Below are 10,101 nucleotides of genomic sequence, written 5' to 3'. Positions count from 1 at the left end.
AGTAAACTGCATGGGGGTTTGGTAGTTTGGGTTCTCTCAGTACTCGCTCTTTATGACACTAATATTAAATGAGCTGTCACAGTAAGACTTGCACTGGACAAAGTTAAAAAAGCAAAAGAAACTTTATTCAAGACTATTGTAATAGGGGAGAGAGATTGAACCCAAACTCTGCTGCAACAAAGGGCCGGAGAGATTTTGAGAGCTGGAGTGAGGGAAGTCATGAGCCGCGTGTCTGCTAACCAATCTTACCCAGAGGAGAAGTGAACTCTCTCATATCTCCATAGCAGGAGGTAGTTTCAAAGGAGGCAGAGAAAGAATTTGCACTCCCCGGTTTTCTAAAGTGCTCTACGCAAAGTGAGGAGAGGGGCCTGAAATCAGGAAGAGCACCGTCTAATGAGCACCGTCTAAGGAGAGGGTTGAAGGCCATCATGTGACTTAACTTGAAGGCATTTTTCTGTTTCTGCACTGTATCGTCGGGGCTCTCCTGTGCTGTTCGTATTGCACAAGCTTTTGGTGAGCTACGTGGTGTGCAATTTGAGTTGGGAAATAGATGTAAATTTGCAGCCTAGTGAAGAAATGTCTTATGTAACGCCTTCACTCAATTCTGACCTGTTCCAGAGGCTCTTGGTCTCAAAAAGACATAAAAATGCATTCATAGATACTGGGAGCATGCCCTCTGGAAGGTGAGGGCAGGATTACCCTGATCCTGGTTGGATACCTTCCCTTCAGAGGGACACCCTGTTTGATCAGAGACTTCCCCGTTAAGCCCACTGAGTGAAAGCTGAATGATATTTAGAAAAGGAACTTGTGGAGGTTTTTTCCAGGCACTGCCAAGATCCTGATTACTACAGGTGTCTTCTTCTGGATCAGACCATTATAAGGGACAGTGGGGGTGAGGAAGTGAGTATATTGGTAGCAAGACCCACTCATGTACCAGTATGTGTTGGGGCTCTTTCCCAAAGAAGGGGTGACAGTAGCACAGGGAGTTGTTTCAGTGAGGCAGCAATGAAGCTGCGCCTTAAGAATTACAGGCATTTCATGATGTTGGAATAATTGCAACAGAAACAATGACAAACATGTTTGAATAGACTATTTATTTATTGATTTATTTATTGTTAATCCTCACCCCAGGATATTTTCCCATTGATTTTTAGGGAGAGTGGAACAGAGAGGGAAAGAGAGAGAAACATCAATGTGAGAGAAACACATCCGTTGGTTGCCTCCTGCACGAGCCCTGACCAGGGCCCCAGCCTGAGAGGAGCCTGCAACTAAGGTACATGCCCTTGACCAAAGTCGAATTCAGGACCCTTTGGTCTGCAGGCCAAAGCTCTATCTGCCGAGCGAACCAGCTAGGGCTGAATAGACTTTTTATGTAGTAGAAAAAGAACTGACTTTTCCATTGAAAAAACTCACATTCTAGGCAAAATCAGTGACTATAGATCAAAACCTACATATATCCTCAGAAGGGAGAAGGTGAATAATAAAAGAAAAAACATCCTACATTGTGCAAACACATTATTTGATTTTATTGTTTTTCAACATCAATTATATTTATTTGCTAGTAGCTTAACATTCAGAATATTGCTTATTTCTTCTAAAACTAAATTTGCTAATCTGTTCAATGAAGTAGGAATTTACTGCATAGCAATACTATATGATTTAAAGGAGGTAAATTATAATCTGGTACAGTGGGTGGTACTAAAAATATTGGTTCCTTTCTTTTGTATTGAAACATTCTTTTAAGTTCACAACAAATAAAAACATATCTATTGTAGCAGTTAGGGTTTTTTAGTTGAAAATGGCAGGGAACTCACCCACATTGACTTACACAAAAATAATATAAAATCATATAAACAAAGGCCTTAAGGTTGATAATGGTTCCAAGTGCAAGGCTTGGAACCAGGGCTTGATTTTTCTGAAAGAAACAGATACTATCCAATGAGAACAGAGACTGTTTATTCAGAGTTGGTTATGGAAAGGGCATCAGTCACCCTCACTTGGGTTTAGTTCCAAGGCAGGCAGAAGAGTGGAAAAGCTTTGTAGTGGAAAAAGGAAGACTTCAAATATGTTGTTTGGAGGTTGATAGAATGCAGAGCTGGAGTTGGGCATCTTACGGGATTGGTCTTGGGATCATATTCGGCTTTCTCTGGTTTTCCTGAGTTGGAGGGGGGAGTGATAAGTAAGGAAATGGCCGTATTGATCAAGTTCTGACTGTTCTGGGCTGATCGCTATAGAGGTTGTATGTCAGAACTCTGTTGTCATATGTGGCCATTATATATTCAGTTTCTCTATTTATAATTACCAGCTCTAACTCATGGTGTGCTTATTTCATTCTGCATGTTTTATCCTAGTGGTTTTAAAAATGGCTCCAGCAACATTAGGCTTTAGTTTCTCAATGGAGTTCATCAGAGAACAAGACTCTCTTTTCTAGAATTCCTGTGGGGGGAGGGGGTGGGCAGTCGTGCAGGGGGCAGGATTGGCCCTTCTATTTCATTGGCTCTGACTGCATCATATCCACACTTGAGCCAATCGTAGTTGTAGGCAAGTAGAAATCATGAGCTGCAAGCCTTTGAGCTGAGTGTGTGGGGAAAATGAAATCTCTAAACAAAATTTGTGCTTATTTTGGTTTGAATGTTAGGATCATCTCCAATAAAATATCTATTGCAGAAATAAATGAGTAAATAGTGAGGCTGGCCTCAGTCTTTTTAACACTGAACCTTAGAACACAGTTACAATATTTTTCAACTTTTAAGGAAAACTGATTGTGATCCAAAGTTGTGTCACTAAGACATGTTGACATATATATGTGAAAGCAACAGAACCACATTCTGTTCTGCAATTACTTCTAAAAATATTCCACACTTTTGTTCTTCTTAAAATGATTACTCTGGTCAGCCATTAAAATTATGAAATCATTCTTGATAGTCAGTTAAAAAAAAAAGTGATGGACTCTAACGGGACCATCAGAGCTTTGTACTGACCCAGCTTCCAGCTCATAATAAGAATCTCCAGGGGAAATAGTACTGCAGCAAACCAAACCTGCTTAAAATCCTAAAGAAATGAACCTTTAACAGTGTGAGTGGAGTGTTTTAATGTTCATGATGGAATTTATTTATATTTTTAAATATATTTTTATTGATTTCAGAGAGGAAAGGAGAGGGAGAGAGAGATAGAAACATCACTGATGAGAGAGAATCATTGATTGGCTGCCACCTGCACGCCTCCTAACGGGGATCAAACCTGCATCACAGGCATATGTCCTGACAGGGAATCAAACCATGACCTCCTGGTTCATAGGTCGACACTCAACCACTGAGTCACTGCAGCCGGGCTCATGATGAAATATATATGAAGCTTAAAGCAAAATATTTAACAACAGGTACATGAAATAATGCTCAACATCACTAATCATCAAGGAAATGCAAATCCAAACCACAATAAGATGTCACCTCACATCTTATTAGAATGTTTATCATCAAGAAGACAAGAGATAACAATTGTTGGCAAGGATGTGGAGAAAATGAAACTCTTGTGTTATCCTTCATTATAAAAATAATCCTTTAATCACGTGAAAGAAATTCCTTTCAAAGAATCATTCAGGCAGACATAATCTGGATTGTACAATTGTTACGGTACATCTTAAATATATATTTATAGATACCAGAATATTGTTTTGTTGATTTCGAGTCATGAAATTTCTACAGATTTTCTCTAGTGAACAAATTTTCCCTTTCAATGAAAAAGAGACTTAACTCTCCCTCCAAAATATCTGTGTATGTATTAGTTTGCTAGAGCTGCTGTAACACGGTATCACACACTGGATGACTCAACAACAGAAACTTATCATCTCACAGTTCTGGAGGCTAGAACTCCAAAACCAAGTTGTCAGCAAGTTCAGTTCCTCCTGAGGCTGTGAGGGAGGGATCTGTCCCAGGCCTCTCTCCTTGGCTGAGGTGGGCATCTTTTCCCAGTGTCGCTTCACGATGTCTTCTCTCTCTGCGTGTATCTGTATCCAAATTTCCACTCTTAATAAGGACACCAGTCATGTTGGATGATGGCTCACCCTAGTGATGTCACTTTAACTTGGTTATGTCTGTGATGACCCTCTCCCCAAAGAAGGTCACATTCTCAGGCACTGGGGGTTCGGACTCCATCATGTCCTAAACAATCCTATTTAGTAATAACTGTAGAAACTCACAAGATATTCATGTACTTCAGGTTCTACGAAATTCAGTAGTCCTAATTAACGAGGACACAGGATTAAGAAACAGTCATCTATCTATTCCCTCAGGACTCTGGCACCACAGGACAGCCTCTGGCCCCGTGGCTCATTCAGAGAGCTGGCTCTCCCGGTCCCTGGTCCCTCCCAGCTGCTCTGCTCCATGGCTGCAGGGTAACTTACTTAGGCTATGCTGACATATGTTGTTGATTAGACACATAATAGGCCTGTTCCTGGAACTCTGCTGGGTTCTGTTCTTCCTTGTTGTTTCAGTTTACTTGCTTTGGCAAAGATACTGAACACTTACCATAACACCAGTCCCAGACAGAGAGCACAGCAGGGGGCATTTCTCAGACCTCATTGGCATGTGGAGTCCTGGAGGTCACAGGGAGGTGAGCCTTGCACTGCCTGCCCTTTTTTGCTGGCTCCTGTGCTCTCCCAAATGGCAGCTTGGAGGGGTTGTTTTCCTTTCCTTTCTCTGGAACTAGACATACGTGTGAAGAGGCGATGGGTGCAGCCCTGCACGACCTCATTAAACAATGCCAGGCAATCTTGGCATTTCATGCACGGAAAAACCCGTCCTCTCTACACCGCAAGGAAATGAAAGTGACATCTTTTTATAAGTCAGTGAGGGGAGTCCCGCAGGGACAGTTCTTGGAAATCAGCCAACTGGCAGAGTCAAGAAGACTCAGTGGGGAAAGGCTCTTCAATAAATGGTGTTGGGGCCTGGCCAGTGTGGTTCAGTGGTTGAGCATTGACCCATGAACCAAGGGGTCACTGGCTCGATTCCTGGTCAGGGCACATGCCTGGGCTGCAGGCTCAATCCCCAGTGTGGGGACATGTAGGAGGCAGCTGATCTGATCGATGTTTCTCTGTCATCACTAATGTTTCTATCTCTCCCTCCCTCTCCCTTCCTCTCTCTGAAAATCAATAAAAATATTGAGAGCCACATACAGAAAAATATAATTAGGACCCCATCCTTACAACACTCATGAAAATTAACTCTAACTAGATTAAAAACTTAAACCTAAGACCTGATACAATAAAACTCCTAGAAGAAAACATAGGGGGAAATCTCCTTGACATTGGTCATGGCAATGACTTTTTAGCCATGAGAACAAAAGCACAAGCAACAGCAGCAAAATTCAACATGTGAGATGACATCAAACTAAAACACTACTGCACAGCAAGAGAAGTAACCAAATGAAAAGGCATCTTACAGAATGAGAGAAAATATTTGCAAGTCATATATTTAAGGGGTTAATATCCAAAATATATGAAGAATTCACACAACTCAGTAACAGAAAAATAGAACAACCTCATTAAAAAGTGGGCAGGGGAACTGAATAGACATTTTTCCAAATAAAACCTACAAATGGCCAACAGGTACATGAAATGATGCTCAACACCATTAATCATCAAGGAAATGCAAATCAAAACCACAATAAGATGTCACCTCTCATCTTATTGTTAGAATGTTTATCATCAAGAAGATAAGAGATAACAATTGTTGGCAAGGATGTGGAGAAAATGGAACTCTTGTGCACTGTTGGTGGAAATACAAATTGGTGCAGCCACTATGGAAAACAGAAAAGAGAGTCCCCAAAAAGTTGAAAATAGAACTACCATATGATCCAGCAATCTCACTTCTAGGTATATAGCCAAAGAAAATGAAAAGGGGATTTTGAAGAGATATCTGCACTCCCATGTTTATTACAACATTATTCACAATAGTCAAGATATGAAAACAATCTACATGTCTGTCAATGGAGGAATGAATAAAAAAGTGATATGTATACAATAGAATATTCTTCAGCCATACAGAAGAAGGAAATCCTGCCATTTATGACAATATGAATTAACCTGGAGGGCATTGTGCTAAGTGAAATAAGCCAGACAGAAAAAGACAAATACTGTATGGTATCACTTATATGTGAAATTTTAAATAAGTAAAAATTTAAGTTTAACTCATACAAACAGACTGTAGAGTGGTGGTTTCCAGGGGCTGGGGTAGGAGAAATAAGGAGATATTGATCAAAGGATATAAACTTTTAGTTACGAGGTAAGTTCTGAGGATCTAATTAATGTACATTATGGTGACTATAGCTAATAACGTATGTATACTTGAAAGTTGCTAATAGAACTCAAGTGTTTTCAACTAAAAAACACAAAAAGGTAACTTTATGAGATTTTGGATGTGTTAATTAACTTGATTGTGATAACCATTTCACAAGTATGCATATCAAACCATCACATTGTACTCTATATACAATTACTTTTTTATACTTTTATGGATTTCAGAGAGGGAGAGAAAGGGAGAAAGAGAGATAGAAATATCGCCGAAACCTGTTTGGCTCAGTGGAGAGAGCGTCAGCCTGCGGACTGAAGGGTCCCAGGTTCGATTCCAGTCAGGGGCATGTACCTTGGTTGCGGGCACATCCCCAGTAGGAGATGTGCAGGAGGCAGCTGATTGATGTTTCTCTCTCATCCATGTTTCTAACTCTCTGTCTCTCTCCCTTCCTCTCTGTAAAAAATCAATAAAAAAATATATTTAAAAGAAAAAGAAATATCAATGATGACAGAGAAACATCATCGATCAGCTTCCTCCCGCTCGCTAGCTACTGGGGATTGAGTCCCAAACTGAAGGCATGTGCCATGATCAGGAATTGAACCTTGACCTCCTGGTTCTTTGGTCAAAGCTCAAGTACAGAGCCACACCAGCCAACTAAATATATACAATTTTTATTGTTGATTATATCTCATTAAAGATGAGAAAATATATAAATTAGGGTATTAAAAAAGAAAAAAACCATTTATACAATCAGTGAATGAACAAATGACTAAAGAATGATTAGAAGGAAACCCTGTATTTAGCTTCCTTTTTGTTTGCTTGTTTGTTTTAGATAAGCCTTATCTTATTGGTTTTTTTTAAAAATTATGAGAAGGAAATTGCATGCTATCAAGGAATAGAATTCAATGAAACTTTTTTGCTGATGCTTCTTTGATGTTTGACTGACAACAGTAGTATACAACATTCAGATATTACCCACAGTTTTAGCAATCTGCTAATGAAATTTTAAAACATAATTTGGTAATATTTATGAATGTTTGCAAACTCACAATTCTTTTAACCCACAAAACTCAAGTTGGAAAACGTATTCTGCAGAAATTAAAGCACCAATATTTATTAATGTATAAAACTGGGATTTTTATTTAGCTTTCTCTAAAGGAACAAAAATCTAACAAACACTGATATGGCCTCCAATAAACAATTTTTTGAAGAAACTGTATTATACTGAATATCAAGGAATAAATGCATCTATGAAAATAATATGTATATAGATAACCCTAATGTATTAGCATATTTGTAGAACTCAAAAAGGTAAGCATACTCATACCAAGAAATGCAAATTATTTCCAGCATTTATTAAATTTAAGAGTTCAGTCGAGCAATGACCAAATATCATGGGGCTTCCCAGCACAGTCAGAATGTGTGCAAATCTACTTTTCTTCGCCAGAATTTCATCAAAGCTCTTTTCATCTCACTGTTTCGCAAGGTGTAGATCAGTGGATTTAGCAGAGGCGTGAGAAGTGAGTAAGCCAATGACATCAGTTTCTTGGTTTCTGGGGAGTAGCCAGATTTGGGCTGTAAGTAAGTCAGACTGGCTGTGCCATAGAAGAGGGTGACAGACGTGAGATGGGAGGCACAGGTGGAAAAGGCCTTTTGCCTCCCAGTGGTTGATGGCATCTTCAGGATGGCAAAGAGGATTCGGATGTAAGACAAGAGTATCAACAAGAAAGGAACCATGATGATCAAGATGGTGCCAGTGAATGCATAGATTTCAAACAAAAAGGTGTCTGCACATGCAAGCTCCAGCACTGGGGGTGTCTCACAAGAGATATGGTTGATTTCACTGGGGCCACAAAAGGGAAAACTAAAAACCCACGTAGTCTGCACAGTAGCCACGATGACCCCTGAGACCCATGAGAACATTAGTAATTTCATGAAAACCTTTTTGTTCATAAGCATTGGGTAGCTCAGAGGATGGCAGATTGCAGCAAATCTGTCATAAGCCATTGCCCCCAGGAGAAAGCATTCAGTCCCACCAAAGAAAAGAATGAAATACATCTGTGCAAAACAACTCGCAAATGAAATTGACATTTTCTCAGTGGAGAGAACCACCAGCATTTGAGGCATAATGACGGCACTGAAACTCACATCCACCACAGACAAGTTCAGGAGGAACAGGTACATGGGGATGTGGAGGCTCTGTTCCAGGGAGATGATGACTATGATGATGGCATTTCCTATCAGGGTCGCCAGGTAAACAACCAAGAAAACCCCAAAGAGCTGCTCTTGGAGCTCAGGAAAGTTAGAAAAGCCCAAGAGGATGAATTCAACCACAGAGCTTTGATTCTGCCTTTTCATGTCAGTAGGGTAGCATACCTTGTTTTTATGGACATGGTGTATGAGTTATGAAGTTGCCATCCGATAGCTGTGTCTGTGTCTGCATTCACCCAGATATTCTTGGCAGATGGTGTAAAGAGGAATCCATCTTGAAGGCATTCATTTTGGCAATTTTGGAGAATGGCCAATTACTCAGATTAATACATCTTTCAAATAAAAAGGAGGAAGTGAAGAATTCTGGCTCAGAAACCTTGTCTGTAAAGTACAAAACATATCAAAGGTCTTTTGCAACTTTTACATTATTTAGTTTGAAAATTAAACACAACCTTAAAACAAACAAATGTTTTATAATTTGGGTTCCACTTCCATGACATTGCTATCAGTATCATTTATTTTTCTCAATTTTAAATAATATGAAATTTTTTAAAGTATTAAAAAGTAGACAAGTGGGAAAAGATACCCACAAAATGTTTATTACAACTTAATAATTCAAAGTTACAGCAAAGTTATTTTATATTTATAACAAATATGTATCATGTTCAAATATCAATCATGTACATGATTTGATTACATATAAAGGCAAAACAAGAACACACAAAGCGGGGTTGTAAGAAAAGTCCAATTTTGGTCATTCTGAAACTAATTTAAATGTTTCCATTCTCTCCCTCTCTTTTCTCTCTCCTCCTATTTACCTTCTCATCGAGAACTCCATTTAATCATTAATTATTCAACAAACACTGATTTAGCAGCTAACATTTTCTAGGCTCAGTAATCTCAGGTACACATTTCATCCCACAACTCCACAAAGAGCTGGAAACCCTACATAAATTAGCATTCTACCCTGACTTCCGTACTCTCTAACTCCTCCCATTATACCTTGCTCTATTTTTCTTCATTATTACCAACTGACATTATACACATACTAGTAAATATAGGTAAATTTCATAAACATATGTAAATCTAATCACTATAATATAAAGTCCAGGATTTAAGTATTTTCTTTTGTTCTTTGCCTTACTCACAGTGTCTAAAACAATCCCTAGCCCATAATAAATGCTAAACCAACATTTGAAGAATAAGGAATAAAAATGAGGAAAATCCACTATATTTTGCCCTGACTGGTCTCACTCAATGGTTAGAGCATCTGCCCTCACCGAAGGGTCTCAGGTTCAATTCCCATTCAAGGGCTCATACCTGGATTGCAGGTTGGATACCAGGCCCCAGTCAGGGTTCATATGGGAGGCAACCAACCAATCGTTGTGTCTCTCTCATCGATGTTTCTCCCCCGCCTCCCTCCCCCCCCCCCCCCCCCCCCCCCGGTCTCTCCCTTCCACTCTCTCTGAAAATCAATGGACAAATATCCTTCAATGAGTTTTTTTTTTAATCCACTATACCTTTAAGGAATAGAGTGTCTTTTAAAAAGTGAAACCAGCACACAAACTTTGGGAAGCAGAAGTAATAACAAGTGCTTACA

At 39.4% G+C, this 10,101-nt stretch overlaps 1 protein-coding gene across 1 annotated transcript; it reads right to left on the bottom strand.

Annotated features, from left to right (window-relative positions):
• Positions 1 to 7,592: 7,592 nt before the first annotated feature.
• LOC139017239 (olfactory receptor 10A3-like) lies at positions 7,593 to 8,663 on the bottom strand. Its single transcript, XM_070425386.1, has one exon. It carries the CDS (start codon positions 8,646 to 8,648, stop codon positions 7,704 to 7,706), a length of 945 nt encoding a protein of 314 aa, XP_070281487.1. The 5' UTR covers positions 8,649 to 8,663; the 3' UTR covers positions 7,593 to 7,703.
• Positions 8,664 to 10,101: the final 1,438 nt, after the last annotated feature.

Source organism: Myotis yumanensis, unplaced genomic scaffold (assembly GCF_028538775.1).
Source record: "Myotis yumanensis isolate MYYU_CA2020_CCGP unplaced genomic scaffold, mMyoYum1.0.hap1 SCAF_10, whole genome shotgun sequence".
NCBI lineage: Eukaryota > Metazoa > Chordata > Mammalia > Chiroptera > Vespertilionidae > Myotis > Myotis yumanensis.
Note: the sequence above shows the minus strand (reverse complement) of the source record. Positions and strands in the feature narration are given on the sequence as shown.

What these genes read in the sequence shown, in the direction of transcription:
- LOC139017239 (XM_070425386.1), bottom strand. Translation starts at nt 8,648, where the DNA reads ATGAAAAGGCAGAATCAAAGCTCTGTGGTTGAATTCATCCTCTTGGGC.